We start from the raw sequence: 22407 nt of genomic DNA, 5'->3' as shown, positions 1-22407 counted from the left end.
TTTTTGGGGGCATTTTACATATGAATACATTCCATTTAGATAGCATTTCACTATATAGAAATAATAGATAGATAAATAAATGGATAGATAGATAGATAGATAGATAGATAGATAGACAGACAGAAGAGCTAATGGATAGATAGATAGATAGATAGATAGATAGATAGATAGATAGATAGAGGGATAGATAGATAGATAGATAGATAGATAGATAGATAGATAGATAGACAGACAGAAGAGCTAATGGATTGATAGATAGATAGATAGATAGATAGATAGATAGATAGAGGGATAGATAGATAGATAGATAGATAGAGGGATAGATAGATAGATAGATAGATAGATAGATAGATAGATAGATAGATAGAGGGATATATAGATAGATAGATAGATAGATAGATAGATAGATAGATAGATAGATAGATAGATAGATAGATAGATAGATAGATAGATAGATAATGGATAGGTAAATAGATAGATAATTGATAGATAGATAGATAGATAGACAATGGATAGGTAAATAGATAGATAGATATAGATAGATAGATAGATAGATAATGGATAGCTAAATAGATAGATAGATATAGATAGGTAGATTTTAAGAAAATTACACATTTTTCTATAACCACAAATTTAGAAAAAAAATTGTCAGCTTTAATATTAATTGCACAGGTTTTAACACAATTCTAACAGAATCATTCTTCTATTTGTTATATTTTAATATATGCAATTTATAAACAATCTATTACATATATTCCTTTGCTGTAAATATTAGAAAATGTTAGTATTTTCATATTAAATATTTGTAAATATAAATATATAAAGAATGATATATACAAAAAATAGCAGAATGTGAAATAACAATGTCGATTTTTACCTATAAAATAATGTTTGGAATAAAATATATTTCTGGGACAGGAAAAAAAACTAAATTTGTACTAAAACCAAATTTTTTCCAACATTTTTCTAGACCTGTTACCTGCAAAAAATGGAGAGCCAGAAACCCTGAGGTTCCTGCAAGAAGTTATAGACATTTTATTACAATATGTAGTCAATACCTTTGACAGGTCTACCAAAGTGATTGATTTTCACTATCCAAATGAGCTGCTTCAGGAATATAACTGGGAATTGTCAGACCAACCGCAGAATTTGGAAGGAATCCTACTGAACTGCAAGACTGCCTTAAAATATGCTATTAAGACAGGTAATATGCCTGCTTTTTCATGACACATTTTTACTTTTATGGTTATTTTATGTTTCCTTTTAGCATAAAATGAACAAAAATAAACTTTTGGGCTAAATATATACTGTATGTATATATATATATATATATACATATATATATATATATATATATATATATATATATATATATATATATATATATATATATAATATATATATATATTTTATTTATGGTTAATTATCAACATTGTTTAAAATAAATAAATAAATATTCATTTATTTATTAAAATGGTGTTAATAATAAACTATGAATTTTTAGAATTCTATGGAAGCTGTCAGGACTTTGGTCTCTGATATGGTAACATTTTTAGAATTATGTTCTGTGAAGTGAAATTTATACATGCACTATGCGATTTATGCGATTGCAGATTATTTTCTCCAAAGGGCTCTTCATCTCAAGTACACAGCAATGCACAGATCAAAAAGACAGCAATGTTTCAGTCTGGTGAACTCATTATCTGCAGTCATTTAGGTTTTTTCTGTATTGGCAAATGCCCATTCCTCATCTTATTGTGGAATAAAGTAATATTTTGAAGATATTTAGAAAAAAAAATATATATATATATTTACAATCCACATATCTTATTAAATAGATGAATAGAAAAAAATATTTCATTTTATTTTACTTTGTGCAGTATTTTTTTTTATTATTTAATATGCACCCTGTTGTCATAAATATTTGCCCAATGTTTTTGTATTGCTTTTCACAAATATCTTTTTATTTTTCATATTTATAGTTTATATTGTGTATTTATATACATTTTTAGTTGTTTTAGTTTTTTTTATTTTAATCTCTAGATTAATTGCATGTGTGGTTTTCATTTATATCATATTTTTCTGTTCCCTCAACATGAATGTATATTTTATTCTGTTTTTTTATCGTTTTTATATTTATAGTTTTATTTTTTCTTATCCCGGAATGCAAACAGATTAATTTATTTGCTATATCTATTTTTTTGTTTTTTGTTTCTTAGCCTGAAATTTGGATTTATCTGTCTATTTTCATGTTTACTGTTGGATTTGTTTTTCCAAAATATTATGATAGATATTTAGACCCTAGAAGATATTAAAATAAGTTTATTTTTGTGATCTATTTTTTATTTTCTTATACTGTAAAATCTTTTTTTAATTTTCTATTATGTATAGGCTTTTTAGTTTCTTATATTTTACATTTTTATTATTTTCTTATATTATATTTTCTATTATGTCCCTGCTTGACTTTTTATTTCTTATATTTTATACTTTTATTATTTTTTTTATAGTATATTATCTACTATGTCCATTCTCGGCTTTTTATTTTCCTATATTTTATACTTTATTTTCTTATTTTTTATCCTTTTATTATTTTTTTATATCATATTTTCTATTATGTCCCTGCTTGACTTATTATTTTCTTATATTATATTTTCTATTATGTCATTGCTTGGCTTTTTAGTTTTTAATATTTTATACTTTTATTATCTTCTTATATTTTCTATTATGTCCCTGCTTGTTGTTTTATTTTATACATTTATTATATCATATTTTCTATTATGTCACTGCATGGCTTATTATTTTCTTATATTATATTCTCTATTATTTCACTGTGTGGCTTTTTATTTTTTAATATTTTATACTTTTGTTATCTTCTTATATTTTCTATTATGTCCCTGCTTGTTTTTTATTTTTTTATATTTTATACATTTATTATATTATATTTTCCATTATGTCCCTGCATGGCTTTTTATTTTCTTATATTTTATACTTTTATTACATTCTTATATTATATTTTCCATTATGTCCCTGCATGGCTTCTTATTTTCTTATATTTTACACTTTTATTACATTCTTATATTATATTTTCTATTATGTCCCTGCATGACTTTTTATTTTCTTATATTTTATACTTTTATTATATTCTTATATTATATTTTCTATTATGTCCCTGCGTGGCTTTTTATTTTCTTACATTTTATACTTTTATTATTTTGTTATATTATATTTTCTATTATGTCACAGATTGGCTCAAGATACCTAGATTTATTTTTGGATATTTTTTTTTTTAGACATTTTTTTTTATTTTTTCAATAGTTGAATGAATTAGAAATATATTTAGTTGAAAGTTATGTGTTTTTCATGGTAGACTGTATGACTGTTTCCAATGTTATTTTTTTTCTGAGGTCGAAGCTGTCATCTGTGACCCATTTATTCACCCGTGTGTAACCGCCAGTGCTTTGTACCAGTTTTTACTATGGTACATTCCCTCATTTCAGGCAGAAATATGATATAGGTCATTATTTCAATCACCAACCACATTAGAAAAAGAGGTTATTTAGTCCGGGTTTTTGCTCTCGCACCTTCGGATGTGCAGCCATTTTCTCATTCCTATATGATGTAATGTAGAAAAAATAATATCTTTGTGTCCATGTATGACAGAGGGAGGAGAAAATGGCTTCCAACCAAGAAAATTGGATTTTTTCTTCTTGCAGGTGTTTTATGAATCCGCTAAATATACTGTAATTATAGGCAAACATCAAGCTTACTTATCATTAATATCCAGGCAGATGGCAAAAGCAAATGTATTGTTTGTGACTACTACATATATCATAGGTCTTTTTGATATCACTTATGGGTTTTTTTGTTATTTCTTTTTATATCTATATATATCTATACATATATATATATATGTATATATATATATATATATATATGTACTTGTGTGTATATACGGTATATATATATATATATATATTTTTTATATATATATATATATATATATATATACTTTGCTACCTATATGCAATTGGATAAGAATAATCATCATTTCTGATTGTAAAGAATATATGGTACATAGATTTGTAGATGTCACTGGCATGTAGGCAGCTGAGGGAGAGGAATGTAGATCTCTCTTCTGCCCCTGCTGGACAGGACTGGTACTGCTGTTTAGTTGTTGATTTTTTTATTTTTTTAAAGGGAATCTGTCTCCAGGTTTTCACCAAATAATCTGACAGCAGTATAATGTAGAGACAGAGTCCCTGATTCCAGTGATGTGCCACTTACTGTACATTTTTATGAAATCTGAATTTTATCAGCAAATCGTTATGACTAGTGATGAGTGGGCACTACCATGCTCGGGTGCTCAGTACTCATAACCAGCAGTTGGACGCTTGGATGGGCGAGACTCGAGTTCCTGAATATAATGGAAGTCATTGGGGAGCTTGAGCACTTTTCCTGAAGTGTTCCCCATTGATTCCATTATACTCTGTCGCACCCATCCAAGCATCCAACTGCTCGTTATGAGACTTGAGCATGGTAGTGCTCACTCATTACTAGCTATCACTTGAGGACTAGTAAATCTGCTGCCAGGCAGTCCTCCATATTCATAAACTTTGCATAACTCCGCCCCAACACTGATTGGCAGCTTTCTGCCTACGCACAGTGTGCACAGAAAGCTGCCAATCAGTGATATGGGCGGAGTTATACAGAGCTCAGCATTCAGAGAATAGGTTGATCTGCAGCAGGTAAAACTGTGATTTTACCAAAACTGCAGCAAAGAGCTCAGTAAGTGACACATCACTAGAATCAGGGTCTGTGCACCTACATCATGCTGATTTCAGATGGGGTAGTAAAAACCTGTTGACAAATTCCCTTTAATACCAGGGAACTATATATTTAGCACCAATCATCAGGATTTTCGTATATAACCTAATGCCAGTGCTATACTGGCACTATCAGGCTGATTCTATACATACAATTAGTTGTCAGCTCGGATGTATAGGTTTTGAAACACAAGCAAATAAAGCTTATAAAATCAGCAGCTTTTTGAGTGGCAGCAGCTGCTGTTCAGCTGATGCTGCTGCTCAGTTGATGGCTGAGGTGGGTATTCATAGTGATTCCCGCCCCCTGCCTGTCTATCCTACCCCTGTTATTTATGCTAATTCTATTACAGAATTGTTTTACTAAGTAACTAGAAGGACCTGTGCTGATGTCATACCCATGTGACCAGAAGGGGCGGTTCCTCAGCCAACATAGCTGATACCAGGAAGCAACATTATTTTTCTGTTGGCTGAGGCCCTGCCTCTGTTGTTTTATTGTTTTTTTATCAAACAATAATACAACAAGTACAATGTGCAACTGATATTGCAGAAGTCCTGATGAGAGATGATGAGGACTAGTAATAGCATTTCTAATCACTCAAGGTTTAAGAATGAATAGCTTAAAGAAATGTTTTTGAGGAGGAAGTTGTACTTGAATGTGCTCATTGAATAACAAGACAAAAACAAAGGTTGCCCTGAGGCTGATGATTTGTGAGACTAGGAAATATGTGCAGCCATTACCTGGGATTGATCACTATTGTGTTCTTTGCCAATGCAATTTCAGAATAATGTATCCATACTTGACTCCTATAGTGGGTATACTGTATACATTATTGCAATTAGTATCCATATACAAAAGCACTGGAAGCTGTGAGCGTGTGTATAAAGCATCTCAGTAATTATATACTGAGGATAAAAAATCCCTCTGCACCAGATCCTTTTAAAAAAATGTTTCTAAAGTAAAAATGAATCATTATTGTGGACAAAGCAGCTACACTTTGAATGGAGCTATGTTCAGCATTTCCGTGTAAAGTGTTTACATACAGAGCAAATAACAGCCTATTGGTTGGTTGGTTGTTAGTAGAGATGAGTGGACCCGTGGAAGTTCGGTTCGGCAAGTTTAGCTGGACTTTAGATAAAGTTAAGTTTGTGACCCGGACTTGACCTAAACCCCAATGGAAATCACTAGTTGGGCAGTTTGGGTCTCCGCCCACATACAGCCAACCACAAACAGTCACTTCTGGGGGCGGGTGGGCAGGATTTTTCCATTTCCATTTTCCATGCTTGGTACACACTACATCCATTCAAGTTGTTGTAACCCCCTGTGCGAGCCGTTCAGACACTGCAAGCGCCTCACATCTGACTGTTAAGGGCGCTTTACACGCAGCAACATCGCTAGCGATATCGCTGGTGAAAGCACCCATCCCCGTCGTTTGTGCATCACAGGCAAATCGCTGCCCGTGGCGCACAACATCGCTAGGACCCGTCTCATGGACTTACCTGCCTAGCCACATCGCTGTGGCCGGCGAACTGCCTCCTTTCTAAGGGGGTGGTTTGTGCGGCGTCACAGAGGCATCAATAAGAGGCCGCCCAATAGAAGCGGAGGGGCGGAGATGAGCGGGCGGAACATCCCACCCACCCTCTTCCTTCCTCATTGCCGGCAGTCGCAGGTACGGTGATGTTCCTCGTTCCTGCGGTGTTACACATAGCGATGTATGCTGCCGCAGGAACGACGAACAACCTGCGTCCTGCAACAGCAACGATAATTGGGATTAGAACGACGCGTCAACGATCAACGATTAGTTGAGTAATTTTGATCATGCGTTTCGCACACAACGACATCACTAACGAGGCCGGATGTACATCACGAATTCCGTGACCCCAACGACATCTCGTTAGCGATGTTGTTGCGTGTGAAGCCCGCTTTAGTTCTTAGCTCCATATGCAAAATTATTAAAAGTCCTGGATAACCCTTTAAAAGATGTATTCATCTTGCCTTCGGTTGGTGCCAAAGGTCTTGTGACTACAGATGAGTGAACCCGTGGAAGTTCTGTTCGGTGGGTTCATCCGGACTTTAGATAAAGTTTGGTTTGGGACCCGGATTTGACCTGTACCCCCAATGAAAGTCACTAATTGTTCATCCAGCCATAAACAGATCACTTCCAGGAGAGGACGGACAAGGATTTACTTTTGGTGTGTGTTTGGTGCACACTTCATCCGATTATGCTGTTGTTACCCTAGTGTGAGCCGTTCAAACACTGCAAGCGGCTCGCACTTGACTGAGCATCAAGCGTACCCGAGCACAGCGATAGTTGCGCAAGTGGTGTTCATACGTAAAGCACCCGAACTCCGAATCCAAACTCTGATTTTTTTGTAAAGTTTGTGTTTGATACGAACACCAAACCTCTGCTTCAGTTGCTAGTGTCGGACCCTCGCTAATTTGCTATTGATGACCTATCATTTAGGTAGGTCATCAAAACTGTTGGGGATAATGATTCCTCATCAAGGTTAAACATGGTTTACAGTGGATTATACTGTAAAGATGGATTGTGGATCTTTAGGTTTATATTCTCCAGTGGGCAGTTTTCTAAGGTGGTTTTAGTATAACTAGAGTCCACAGGCCTTGACTTTGGGTTTAAAGTGCACCAATCACCAGGATTTTCACATATACCCTAAATACAGTGCTATACTGGCGCTGTCAGGCTGATTCTATATATACCTTTAGTTGTCTGCTAGGATGACCAGAAGGGGCGGGGCCTCAGCCAACATAGCTGATGCCAGGAAGCAACATTATTTTTCTGTTAGCTGAGGCCCTACCCCTTCTGGTCAGATGGGTATGACATAAGCACAGGTCCTTCTAGTCAGTTAGTAAGATGATTCTATAGTAGAATTAGCATAAATAACAGGGGAAGGATAGACAGGTTGGGGGGCGGGAATCACTATGAATACCCACCCCAGCTATCAGCTGCTTGGCAGCTGCTGCCACTCAAAAAGCTGCTCATTTTACAAACTTTACTTGCTTGTGTTTCAAAACCTATACATCCTAGCTGACAACTACAGGTATGTATAGAATCAGCATGATAGTGTCAGTATAGCTCAGGCTTTAGGTTATATATGAAAATCCTGATGATTGGTGCACTTTAAGCAGATGTGCATTCATATTAGAGGAAAATTATCAAAAAAAAATGCAAAATGGAACAGCTGGCCATTGCAAACAGGTTCCATTTCTCATTTTTAGAGGCCACCTGGACCCTGATTAATTCCTATAGGCAACTTCTACCCAATTGGTAGTAAAATACTTTTCCTTGTTCCTCTCAAACCAAAAGGGGCAGATCATTTTTCCTACCTATTCATTTTGTGCACAGACCAGAACTCAATTTGGTTCAATGCCAAAGTCCTGATATCCCATTGATAGGCCAATACAAGCTGGCTACTGTTTGACTTAATTGGGCTTCCAATAGTTCTTTTATTGTCAACCAATTTTCCAAAAAAACAACTGTAATCACAGAAGGCTAAAAATATTTAAAAGGTGGTCTCAGACTTTAGCACTAAAAATCTGTTCAGAATACACTAATTACAGCATTAATCCTTCTGAATGTAAATAACTGTCCCTTAAAGGAATACTAAATCTATAAATTAATATTTACATTAATTAAAACCTCCACCTCAATAATAAAAAGATCACAATAAATGCCTTTGCGAGAAGGTGGGAATATCTCACTCTACCAAAGAATAGTATGTAAAATGTACAGTAACCAGAGATGGGCCAGCTCAAGGCAGGGGGAGTGTGTCAGACCCCGAAAGCACAGTGTGTGCAGAGAATGCTGAAAACAATATACATACATGAAGAGAGGATTGAGAATCAGAGGAGTGCCATAAAAATTAAAAAGAGGGTATTTTAAACAGAACCTGTCAGCACGAATTTGTAATGTAGAGTAAAGACCTGGCTGTAATATTGATTAAATTGATACCTTTGGTGAAAATATCTGCTTTGTTCCTCTTATTTAATCAGCATTTGAAATTTTCTGCTAACAAGATTTCGTGCACAAGGGCTGGGTCTTCTCCTCCCTGTCTATAATTTCTCGGCCTCTACTACCTTCCTTCGGTCTGTGATTCCTCGGCCTCTCTACCTTCCTCCAGTCTGTGATTCCTTGGCCTCGCTACCTTCCTCCAGTCTGTGATTCCACGGCCTCTCTACCTTCCTCCAGTCTGTGATTCTGCGGCCTCTCTACCTTCCTCCAGTCTGTGATTCCCCGGCCTCTCTACCTTCCTCCGGTCTGTGATTCCCCGGCCTCTCTACCTTCCTCCGGTCTGTGATTCCCCGGCCTCTCTACCTTCCTCCAGTCTGTGATTCCCAGGCCTCTCTACTTTCCTCCAGTCTGTGATTCCTCGGCCTCTCTACTTTCCTCCAGTCTGTGATTCCTCGGCCTCTCTACCTTCCTCCAGTCTGTGATTCCCCGGCCTCTCTACCTTCCTCCAGTCTGTGATTCCCAGGCCTCTCTACTTTCCTCCAATCTGTGATTCCTCGGCCTCTCTACTTTCCTCCAGTCTGTGATTCCTTGGCCTATCTACCATCCTCCAGTCTGTGATTCCTCGGCCTCTCTACCTTCCTCCAGTCTGTGATTCCCCGGCCTCTCTACTTTCCTCCAGTCTGTGATTCCTTGGCCTCTCTACCATCCTCCAGTCTGTGATTCCTCGGCCTCTCTACCTTCCTCCAGTCTGTGATTCCTCGGCCTCTATACCTTCCTCCAGTCTGTGATTCCCTGGCCTCACTACCTTCCTCCAGTCTGTGATTCCCCGGCCTCTCTACCTTCCTCCAGTCTGTGATTCCCCGGCCTCTCTACCTTCCTCCAGTCTGTGATTCCTCGGCCTCTCTACCTTCCTCCAGTCTGTAATTCCCCGGCCTCACTACCTTCCTCCAGTCTGTGATTCCTTGACCTCTCTACCTTCCTCCAGTCTGTGATTCCCCGGCCTCTCTACCTTCCTCCAGTCTGTGATTCCTTGGCCTCTCTACCTTCCTCCAGTCTGTGATTCCTCTGCCTCTCTACCTTCCTCCAGTCTGTGATTCCCTGGCCTCTCTACCTTCCTCCAGTCCATGATTCCTTGGCCTCTCTACCTTCCTCCAGTCTGTGATTCCTTGGCCTCTCTACCTTCCTCCAGTCTGTGATTCCCCGGCCTCTCTACCTTCCTCCAGTCTGTGATTCCTCGGCCTCTCTACCTTCCTCCAGTCTGTGATTCCTCAGCCTCTCATTTTCATAATGTCGCACCAATAGGAGATACAATGTTGTTCCTCGTTCCTGCGGCAGCACACATCGCTGTGTGTGAAGCTGCAGGAGCGAGGAACATCTCCTTACCTGCCCCCACCGGCTATGCGGAAGGAAGGAGGTGGGCGGGATGTTTACGTCCCGCTCATCTCTGCCCCTCCGCTTCTATTGGCCGCCTGCCGTGTGACGTCGCTGTGATGCCACACGACCCGCCCCCTTAGGAAGGAGGCGGGTCGCCGAGCAGGTAAGTGTGTGTGAAGCTGCCATAGCGATAATGTTCGCTACGGCAGCTATCACAAGATATCGCATGTGCGACGGGGGCGGGTACTATCGCGCTCGACATCGCTAGCATCAGCTAGTGATGTTGCAGCGTGCAAAGTACCCCTAAGATTCAATGTGCCGTGTGTTTCATTTTAGTATATTTAGTTAGATTTAGGTATAGCATCATGTAATATTGTTTTTTTGTCTTCTTTGAATGGGAGATGAGTTGTAGTACTCAGCAGCGGCCACTAAACAGTGTACAAATATGAGTTCTTCCACTCCATACACTGTCTATATCCGGCCGCTGCTGGAGCTTATAATACCCGATCAAGGGGATAGGTCTTCAGTGTCATTGTAATGGAAATCTTTCTGTCATCAGATGGACATTAAAAGCAAAAGATTAACGCAGATCCTTTTTGGTAGTATGCATGATCTGAACTAGGCAAAGGTTATTGTGCAGGATGGAGGAGTAGGTGAGCTGTAACATCACCTATTATAAATGGTGGACCGTGTATTATCTACTGTATGTAGATTGGTTAGCTTTCATTCTAATCTTATGCAACCAACCAATCTGGGATCCACCCCAGCTGGATAGGAAGTGGATATACACAGAATGTTTTTTTTACTAATATAAATCAATTTTTATTCATAATAAAATTAAATCACATTATAGAAACAGAAGAGCCACAATGAGTATCAGGTGTAACTCAATCTATCACACAACCTAGGGCTGGTAACATACAGTATATATCAGTGGCGGTTGAATGGTAGGTTAAAGAAACATGGCATTGGTGGCTATTGAGAAAGCATGTACCAATTATATAGCAGAAAAATATCCATAGATAGAACTTTCAAGCTGAAATAGCACAACATAACAGCAGAATTAATACTGGGTAAATCATTTGTGAATTAGCTACCTGAATAAGCGGTTCCTTGGTAGAGTATCTGGCCATGCGTCCCGCCACCCCTGACGTACGTTTCGCCGCTTGCATTCTCAGAAGAAGTGAGTTTCATAAACAAATTATGTTATATGATATGGTATTGTTGGATGAGTTTGCAGTTTTGTAATATAGCAATTGTGAATAAATAATATATATATAGGTTGTTCCTTTCACATTTGTTTATACGATTTGTAGAATTTTATATCTGGACTCTATTGCGCCCCCCAGGTGGCTCTTTTGTTTCTATAATGTGATTAAAATTTATTATTAATAAAAATGTATTTATATTGGTATAAAAAAATGTCTGTGTACATCCACTTCTTATCCAGCTGGGGTGGATGCCAGACTGGTTGGTTGTATTGGTGTTCAATGAAGTGTGCACAATAATTAAGGACTTTGAGTTGAATAATTATTTCTAATCCTGCCTGTGATGATATTGAAACTACTGAAAAAAAATGCTGCAAAATCTTCTGCATAGTACAGGAAGTGTTCTTCTACTTATTCTAGTGGCAAATTTGAAAACTGCAAGGTTTCTGTGTTTGTTCTTTTTTATTTTTATTACTTTTTTCTTTTTTTTTTTTTCAATAAATAGCAATACAAAAAATGTAAAAAAAATCATTATCAAAATGTAAAAAAAAATAACCATAAAGAACTGATTTAAAAAAAAAATAGGGCATATAACCCATGCGCCTAACTTGGCTAATATCCCCGGCAATATTGAAAGACTCGTTGGAGGATGGGACCTTGACTTGTAGGGTGGCTATTTCTTCTTTCTTTTTAAAGGCATGTTTTTGTTGTGGACTAGGCCCTGCAGATAATACACACATTAGGACGTCCTAAGAGTCCTTTTAACTAGATGACATACCAGATACCACATCGGTTACCAGACAGAAGGAGATGAATAGATCAGAGCTGCATGTGTGACGCCCTGGAGAATCCAGGTAGTCACAAATAGGCCCCTGCATAACACCTTCCCACACTTAGGAGACATTCAGCCAACAATTAAACTCTAGTCACCCCCTTAGGGACAGATAGACACACCAGTGGGCGTGGCCAGGCGGTTGGTGCACGCCCACCCACGGGTTTAGACAGCCCAGGGCGGGATAAACGAGAGATCAGTTCAGAGGAGTGGAGAGTGAGGTCAGGCCTGTGTGTCAGGCCTGAAGCAAACTGACAGGTACCAGGGTAGGAGCCCTGGTGCCACTGGCTAGGAGGCAGACGGTGGTCTCCGTCAGCAGGAGACGGGAAGAGCCGAGGTGGACCGGGACAGAGTTGTAGCCTGCCGGTACCGACACAGGGAACCGACCCGGAAACCGTAGCACAAAGGGGGGTACTCGGACCCTGAAGCCAGAAGCCAGAATTGTCTGGAGCTGGTTAATTAACCGATTGAGGCCAGGACTAGAGGTTCTGTCCCACCCAAAGTCCCTCATAGAAGACAACAGCCCACCGATTAGGGATAAGAGGTCACCGCCAAGGCCCATACATCCCACGGGCCAGCGTCTGCGGGCACGGCTCCTTAGGCCACATCCAGCCGGGAGCGGACTCCTACGTTTTACACTAGAACGTCATTTTCTACTTAAAAAGGTGCAGGAACAGGATAGAGACCACCAGCCGGGTGGGGGACCCTGAGTACAACCGACTGTGGCACCGGCCACCACCACCTTGGTTTACCAGAGACTTGTGTGTTATTTACCAACAGTGAGTACACCAACACCCCCTGCGGTCGTCATCCCCCCTGCATTGGAGCCATCGGGTCCCGGGGCCAACATCCCTGCCCACGAAGGGGTTAACAGCTTGCTGCACAACATCTCCCCCGGGTGTCCCGCAACAGCAGCGGTGGTGTCCCACTTCACCACACACCGTGGGTGGCGTCACGAACTTACAACGTACATATACGTACATCCCCTTTTTCACTCGGCATGTCCACGAGGCCCCCAGGTCCGAAGATCCTTGAGCCACCACCCCTGAAGGTCCAGACTCGAGCAGCGCCGGCTGCTGGCACGGGGCGGCACACATGCTCTTTAGGATAAGTGGGGATGTGACTCCAGCACCCCACCTATCAGCTGTTGCAATGTCAGGTGGAAGTTGTCGGATACCACCAGATCACAGCAGTTCCCTCAATACCATAGGGTCTGTGGCCGGGTACTACAGATCCATCCCCATGTCATTTGAATCTGCAGTACCCGTGATCCACCCCCATCCAAAATATATTGATGGCCTATCCTAAGTGTAGGTCATTAATAAAAATAAGCAGTGGCCAACCCCTTTAAAGGGAATCTGTCACCAGGTTTTTGCTACTTCATTTGAGAGCAGCAAGTTGTAAGCAATGAGATTTGGAAAGTAACCAGCTTTTTCTTAGATAACTGTGTGCAGCTGTTCTTACTTTATCTCAGAATTGAGTGTAGCAGAGCTGATTAATCTTCCCCGCCCACAATAAGCTCTCAATAGAGATTGTGCATTGACTGTCAGATGTTAATCACAGCAGGGGGCGTGCTGGACTGGTCTGCACCTAGTCACACCAATGTTAATCACAAAGCAATAAACCCTTTAGTATGAGTAAACAATAGCTCAGACACAGATAAGAGAAGCACAGATGTTTTTACTTTTTTAACCCTGGCAGCATGATGTCCTCAGCTTACACTGCAAAATCCTGGTGACAGATTCCCTTTAAGAAGCCTTCAGACTGCACACATAGTGGGTTTTCTAAAGGAGAACCAGCCCCCTCCCCTGTTAAAGTTTATGAGGTGCACATTTTTCTATATGAATGTTAAATAAGAATGAAGAAATAGCATTACATTGTCTTGTCTGAGATATTTATATGTCTAGTATAGAAATCAATTTCCAAATAATCAGCGGTGAAAATGAACAGAAATAGAGTTTCAGCAAGAACAGCAGATGCTGAATACGTGATGGAATCGTCCCGGCCTGATGTTCTGCACAACATGTAGCCAGAGAGGGGTCCATATAGAAATAAGATTATTTACAAGACTTCATTGTCTTAATTCCAGATTTATCTAATATATAAAGCTGAATGTGTGTGTGTGTGTGTGTATGTCCGGGATTCGCATCTGCACTGTCGCATTTACAATCACGAAATTTTGCACACTCACACGTCTGGACCCCGAGAGCATCATAGGCTATGTTGTGAGGTGAAATTTTAACCCCGCGTGTTCCAATTTACCAATCAATTTTGTCCCTATCTACATAATGGGGAAAAAAGTGAAACGAAAAGTATATCCGTACCGCCGCATTTACAATCACAAAATTTTGCACAGACACCTCATGTGACCCAGGGAACGTCGTAGACTATGTTTTGACAGGAAAATTTAACCCCGCGCTTTACAGTAACTCGCCAAAAAAACATGCCTTCATTAAAGTAAATGGAGCCTGGAACTACAGATTATTAGTAGAAGCTGTGAGTGGTTGCTATAGCAACAAAGGACATTGTTAGTATAAGAAGCTTATATGTGAGGTAATAAGATGTCGGTGGGGAGACAGACAGAGAGAGACAGACAGAGAGAGAGACAGACAGAGACAGACAGGGAAAGAGACAGAGAGATAGAGACAGACAGGGAAAGAGACAGACAGAGACAAACGGTGAAAGAGACAGACAGAGACAGACTGTGAAAAAGACAGACAGAGACAGACTGGGAAAGAGACAGACAGAGACAGACCTGGAAAGAGACAGACCTGGAAAGAGACAGATGGGATAAGAGACAGATGGGGACAGAGACAGACAGACATGCAGACAGGGACAGAGACAGGCAGACAGGGAAGGAGGAGACAGCCAGAGAGACAGAAAGATAGATGGGGAAAGACACAGTCCTTGATAGAGACAGACGGGGAAAGAGACAGAGAAATAGAGGCAGACAAAGACAGGCAGACACGGAAAGAGACAGACAGGAAAAGACACAGACAAAGAGACGGGGAGACAGACCTGGAAAGAGACAGATGGGGAAAGAAACAAAGAGACAGAGACAGGCAGATGAGGAAAGAGGCAGACGAGGAAAGAGGCAGACGAGGAAAGAGGCAGACCTGGAAAGAGGCAGACCTGGAAAGAGACAGACCTGGAAAGAGACAGACGGAGCACATTACTTGGCCAATTTAGTTAAATCTGTGTGGAATATCTGTGGTGTTGAAATATATGTTGTGAAATGCTTCTATTAGCTTAGTTTTTGCCTTTTAATAATTACAGTTATATCTATTTGTTTTGTGTTTTTTGTGTGCAGAATACATTTTTGGTAATACATTCTATTTTGTTAACAGCAGTTATTAACCCGGGCAAAGCCGGGTAGTACAGCTAGTAAGTTCATAAAAATGTTAAAAAAAGAAGCATTATTTATGCTGATAAAGTTCCTGTCCACTGATTATTTCCTCTAATAGAAAATTAAGTATTAAATTAAAGTCAATGAGCGTTCACTTAATTTAGAGCCACTGCCTATAAGCTGTTCTTGGACCCAAATATTACCATAATACGGCAGATGTAATATTTAAGAGGGGGCTTTTCAAGTGGGAAATCTCCCTCATCCATGATGTAATATATATATATATAAATAAATATAAATATATATTTATATTAATATATATTAATATATATACCGTATGTATATATATATATATATATATATATATATATATATATACTGTATGTATGCCCAATCCACTCTGCAACACACAAAAAAGCGCTTTTATTATATTCACAGATAGAGAGGTCCAGTCCGATGGGCATCTTTGGTCTTAATCCAGTGCCGTTGTTTTCCTTTCCTACTTAGTGGATGGGGCAGATTGAAGTATTGTGGTGCGCATGCGCCAGCTTTATCTATCATCAGTGCTCTTTGGCCCCACACATTATTATTTATTATTATTAATATTTACTTATAGCGCACCATTGATTCCATGGTGCTATACATGAGAAGGGGTTACATACAACATACATGTACAAATTACAATAGACAGACTGGTACAGAGGGAAGAGAACCCTGCCTTTGCAGGGTTACATTCTATAGGATAAAGGGAGGAGACAGTGGGGGGGGTACGCTGGTAGCTCCAGTGGTGGTGAGGCGGCAGCACCAGCAGTGGTGAGGCGGCAGCTCCAGCGGTGGTGACATGGTGGGCTCATTGGAGACTGTAGGCATGCTTGAACAGATTTCAAGTTCAGTTTGAAGCTTGCCAGTGTAGCAGATAATCTGACATGTAGAGGCAACAGATTCCAGAGGGCAGGGAATACTCGGGAGAAGTTTTGAAGGCCGTCGGATGAGGAGCAGATAAGTGTGGAGGAAAGAAGGAGATCTTGGAAGGACCGGAGATTACATGTTGGAGTATATCAAAAGATTAGTTTGAAGATATATGGAAGAGACAGATTATGTCCATATGCACCCTACAGTACTCTGCTCTGCCCTTGGAAGGCCAGAGAGAAGTATGACACGCCCACACTGGGGCCTGGGGTGACTCCTTACCGGTTGGCGTCTCTGCTCCTGGGGCGCCGCGGTGGCGTGGCTCGGCTCCATGACCCCGGTGGGGTCATTTAGCAAATAGGGAGGGGATGATGACAGTGTATTTGTCATGCCACCTTTGGTATGCGGCAAGGTTGGTGCCGCCGCTGTGGGATGGGGACCTCTGGGGCAAATGGTGACGCCGCTTAGATGGTACAGCTCTCCACAGGTAAAGCTTGGCCCCAGGGCGGATGGGGGTGGTAGTAGTTTGTGATGGCGTGCGCAGGCGATTAACGGAGTGACACAAGGATGCAGTCTCAAGGTTTTTACTCACTGTAGCAGGTTCCAAGGTAACACGACTAGCCAGTGACCGCCTTTGGAGTGCTGGGGTTTCACAGTGATGGGCTCCAGCCGATACCGGGTAGTTCGGAGGTCGAGTCCGGTGCACCTTTCTTAAGTGTACCTTCCCTGGTCATCTTCCTGCGCTTCCTTCACCCTCCTGCCTTGCACCATCGCTCACTGAACCCTGTGCCAGTGCCCGTGGACCCTGTTGGGTGGCGTGAAGCTCTATCCTTTGGTACTTTTGGGTCACCTTCCAGCAAATTTGTGTGCGGATGTGTCTTCGGTGCTTGCAGTCACCTCAGCCGCTGGTTTTACTGGTGGAGTACGTAGGTTATTCTCCTTTAGCCTAGGGACAAGTCCCCATGTTGCGACCAAGTCCTTCCACCCGTAGATTATACGTGGAACAAAGCCACGGGAGGTTATGGCGCTCCCATGGTTTCTAGGACCCTTTCTGTCTGTGCACGGGCCGAGTGGTACCAGCTCCAGGCCTCGGGTCTTCGCTCCTCCACTGCTCCTCTCCTTTCCTTCTCTCTCCACACGCCACACTCACTGAATGTTCCCACTCTAAAGACTCCACCCCCCGGCCTGGCTTCGGGTATAATCACACCCTTGCCATGTTTGATGAGGTGTTGCTGAGTGAGGGTATTGTGCTTTACGTGAACCGGTGGTGAACTCCTTTTTACCCAGGATGGAATACCATTTCTCTGGATGAGGTGCAGTACCTCTGTGGCAACTGAAGCCTCAGGGGCGCCACAAGTGCACCTGTGCAAGAACAAGATGGGGGATACTAATATTAAGAAAGTGCCTTTTTGAGTCTTGCAGAATGTATACAGTATACAAGAATGCTGTAACAAAGCTGAAAGGTGCTGGCCGAACTTTATATTGGAAAAACCTGGTGACAGGCTGCCTTTAAAAGTATTTCCAAAATGTATAAATAGGCTTATAAATGCTGACAGTCAAAATAAAAAAAACCAAAACAGTAACGTCTTATTCTCTGGGACGCTCATCCAGCCAATCAGTTCTCCTGCTTTGCACTAATGAGGGGCAAAACCCCCAAAATATGTGTCTGCAAATGGAGTTCCTGGTTTGACTTCTTATCCGATGTCATATAGTAAGGTCCATTAAAGGATTGAGATTGAATTTTACGATTGATTCTTACAATAAAGGGTGCTTTACACGCTGCGACATCGCTAACGATATATCGTTGGGGTCACGTCGTTAGTGACGCACATCCGGCGCCGTTAGCGACATCGCAGCATGTGACACCAAGGAGCGACGATCAACGATCGCAAAGACGTCAAAAATCGTTGATCATTGACATGTCACTCCTTTTCTTAATATCGTTGCTGCTGCAGGTACGATGTTGTTCGTCGTTCCTGCGGCACCACACATCGCTACGTGTGACACCGCAGGAACGACGAACTACAGCTTACCTGCGTCCACCGGCAATGAGGAAGGAAGGATGTGGGCGGGATGTTCCGGCAGCTCATCTCCGCCCCTCCTCTGCTATTGGGCGGCCACTTAGTGACGCCGCAGTGATGCCGTACGAACCGCCCCCTTAGAAAGGAGGCGGTTCGCCGGTCACAGCGACATCGCTAGGCAGGTAAGTAGTGTGACGGGTCCGGGCGATGTTGTGTGCCACGTGCAGCGATTTGCCCGTGACGCACAACCGACGGGGGCGGGTACACTTGCTAGCGAACTCGCTAGCGAGATCACAGCGTGTAAAGTGGCCTTAAGGGGCACTATAATTCCTGTCATCCTCTTCTTTTCTGTAGAGACTACTCTTTATGCCATTTTTATGGAGCTGCATGTGAAGTCACATGCAAAGGGCAATTACTTCCCATCAGGTTGAAATTTTGGGATATGATGATATCACATCACTACTAGGTTGATGAGTGAATAGTAACTATTTGATTTTGGATTATTCGTAACAAATCCCAAAGTAATATTCCGATATTCATCATAAATAACAAATAGGGATGATCGGATACCTCAAATATTCGGCTTCGCGAATATTTTCCGAATAGGTCGCCGCTATGCTGTCACGCTCCCGGTGTCCCAGCACCGCTCCTTACCCACTGTTCCGGTCACACCATCCCGGCACCGTTCCGTACCCACTAATCCAGTCCACGTGTCCACCGGTCACGGCCACCGCTCCCGCTCGTGCACGTCCTGGTCCTGGTCTCATGAGTCTGACTCTGAGTCTTAGCCACATGTTTCTGTATAGGTCTGGGCCGCGCCCACTCTCCTGGTCTTATAGGCCCAGCACACCTGCAGCAGGAAATGACATGAGGCTGTGCTGGGTATATAAGACTGGCCTTTCCATGTGGGCGGCGCCTGATCAATGTGTCTTGAAGCTTTGTCTTGTGAAATAGGTGCTCAGGTCCCCTTGTGCCGTGTCCTGTACTACTGCCTGTCTTTACTACCCGGCACCTGTACCAGTGTCCTGCACTGTCTCAAGGAACTCTGACCTCGGTGACTTTGTTCTACCCGTCCCCGGAGGGATGCTGGTCCCCTAGTACCGTGTGACTTTGTTCTACCCGTTCCCTGTGGGACGCTGTCCCTGTCCCGTTAGTGCTCTGGCTACCATGCATCCAGGCCTCCGGTGAGGTGCACGGTCCAGTGGATCCACCTCCTGGACCTGACATATGCAAATATTCGATGCGCAAAGTAAGTCTATGGGAAGCCCGAATAGTTTAGAATAATTGTTATTCGGGTTTCTCCCAGACTTACATTGCGCATCGAATATTCGCGAATAGTCGAATAGCGGCGACCTATTCGGAAAATATTCGCAAAGGCGAATATTTGAGGTATTTGATCATCCCTAATAAACAAACCTAATGCAAGTCAATGGGGAACCCAAGCATTTTTCATGAAGATTTTCCCCAAAAATGCTTGGGTTCACAATTGACTTGCATTAGGTTAGTGACGAATACTGGAATAGTACTTTCGGATTCATTCCGAATAATATTTTACTATTCGATCATCACTAATCACTACAGTTTACATACAAGACCTACACCCAGGGGACATAGAAAGAGAACCAATTTGGTGAATATATTACAGTTTGAGACTTTTTCGCTCTATTTAAGATTTTTTTTCTTGTTTCAAACAGATTTAATTTTTCAACTTTGATTTGAGGAAATAGAAATGGTAATAATCTACGATACAATGACGTCCAATGCCTCTTTGTAGTTAGTACTGACATAGTAAACCTTCCAGGGACAAACATAATTTTCCGCCTCTTCTGAAAGGAGACATAACCCTCCCCGACTAATTCAGTTAAATGATAGGGAAAATTGCATCTCCAGTGTGGGCTCAGTCCTCCGCACATGTGCAAGGACGTGATAACGGGGCAGTGTCAGCTTTGCCATTGATAGACTGCATTGATGTTCATTCAGATTTCATCTTCCTTCCGAGTCTCATCTGCTCGGGACAAAGCAGCTCCAACGACAGACCGATGTATAGGATTAAAATAGGTTTTTAGGAAATAAACAGATTTCAGTGTGTAACGACACAGCGGCCCCAGGCTGTTCCATGTATTGAAGCCCGGGCGACTGATAAGATATCACTTTGGGACTCATTCATAATGAGCCATTTATATTCATAGCTTTAATTGCCTTCAGTTACAACGCTAACTGGAAATCAAGTCTCCGAAAAGAAAAGTCTTTCCGGATGAAATAGGGCTGGAAATTCTCCACCATCCATCATTTGCATGACATTAATGCTGATTATTAACTGTGTTTATTTAGATGAATAGTTGGATATTTATAATTGTCTATTGTGTAAGGAATGGGGACTTATTACGCTCCAAGTGACACAAGCCAGTAAAGATTTGTGTATGTGGAGCATGATTGCTTGTTATCGTGGCTGTCATTCATTAACGCTATTATCACCGGTTGGCACACAATGAACACGCATAGCAATGATGGAAAAAAGCAGTAACCATTCAATATGTGCACCCGACGTCTTTTAAATTTGGATGAACCCGCTGGCCAGAAGACGTTCCAGTCAAATACTGGTGGTGGTGGTGGTGTAGCGCCCCTGAGACCCTCAGGGCACTACAAGGAACTGCATCCTCTTGGGGATGCAGGACCTTACGCCCTGGGACCTGGAGTACCAGTGCCTTTTCCACCAAAACACAATGTAAATCCTAGTTCTCCTCTCCACACTGGGCATAGAGGGTTAACCACGTAATGGGATGGTTGCCATGGCAATGAGTCCCTGGGATTAGCCAACCTGGTGGGAGGGGTCAGTCAGAAAGGAGTCGAGAGTGGGGAGCACACAGGAGAGGTGTGCGGACATGCCTGAGCTGGGTCTGTGTAACAGTGACCCCAGGGGCACAGGAGAGAGGTCGCCAGGATGGGTACCGAGATACCGCTCGGACCAGAGCACGCATGGGGCACAGGGCTCTAGGTCAAGCACAAGTTTTAGACTGTTTGGCAAATAACTGCCCGGTGAGGACACCTTCACGGACTTCACCAAACCAAATAATCCGGGGGCATCAGCAGTAAACTAGGATCAGGGTTCGGACACTTACCTCCCCGCAGGGTTCGCACTGCCCGCCGTACGGAGAAGGAGACTGTACCCTAAAAGGGACAGTCAGGGTCCCCAAATGCTACATGCTATTGGAACTCAATCTACAGAGAGTGCCGGGGACAGAGCAACCTGGGTCACTACATTGGCACTGGTCCTCCTGGGACGTGAACCAGCAACCCCTGGGTCCACAGTGAGTAGAGACTGTTAAAGACAACCTGGTGTGGTCTCCATTATAGCCCCACTACAACTCCCAGGCACAGCCCTACCTGCGGAGGGCCTATCACAGCTGCCATTACCACCAGCCCTGGGAGTACCCACACTGAGCAGCGGCGGTTCTCCATCAATAACCGCAGCCTGCAGGTGGCATCACATGACAAAAACTCTTACCTCCCCTGTAAATATCCTCCATTAACAAAAGGGGCCAAGAGCACGGGACCAGGCAACGGCCACCAGAGTGACATTCCCATTTGTTATCGCCTGGGACCGAATACCCCCTTCTCTGGGTGCTACAGTGGTTTTTCCTGAAGCTTCTTTGTTGGCATCTTTTTGGTTGCTTTATGGTATTTTTTCTTTTACTAGCATTAATAAAATAATGAGCGGCTTCCAAGTTCCCTGTAGAAGGGTCACCTTGCATTTTTCCAAACGTGAATTGGGGAAAAAAATCTCAAAAGCCTGAACATATGACCAGTAAATTGTATTTACATTGAAATGTGTAACACTCGATGGTGTTGAGGCGAGCAGTAGTAGGAGTGGACCCACTGGACCACAGGGGGAACCCGGACGTACCCTGACATTGAAGGGGCTTGAC

At 42.0% G+C, this 22407-nt stretch overlaps 1 protein-coding gene across 1 annotated transcript in view; it reads left to right on the top strand.

Moving 5' to 3' along the window:
* GAD2 (glutamate decarboxylase 2) overlaps positions 1-22407 on the top strand; it is a 175316-nt gene that overhangs the window by 3140 nt on the left and 149769 nt on the right. The window contains exon 4 of the mRNA XM_075315540.1: positions 971-1204. Within this exon, the coding sequence (XP_075171655.1) occupies positions 971-1204 (234 nt within the window). The remainder of the gene's footprint in view (positions 1-970; positions 1205-22407) is intronic.

This window comes from Anomaloglossus baeobatrachus, chromosome 6 (assembly GCF_048569485.1).
Source record: "Anomaloglossus baeobatrachus isolate aAnoBae1 chromosome 6, aAnoBae1.hap1, whole genome shotgun sequence".
Taxonomy (NCBI): Eukaryota; Metazoa; Chordata; class Amphibia; order Anura; family Aromobatidae; genus Anomaloglossus; species Anomaloglossus baeobatrachus.
This window is presented reverse-complemented; position numbering and strand designations above follow the sequence as displayed.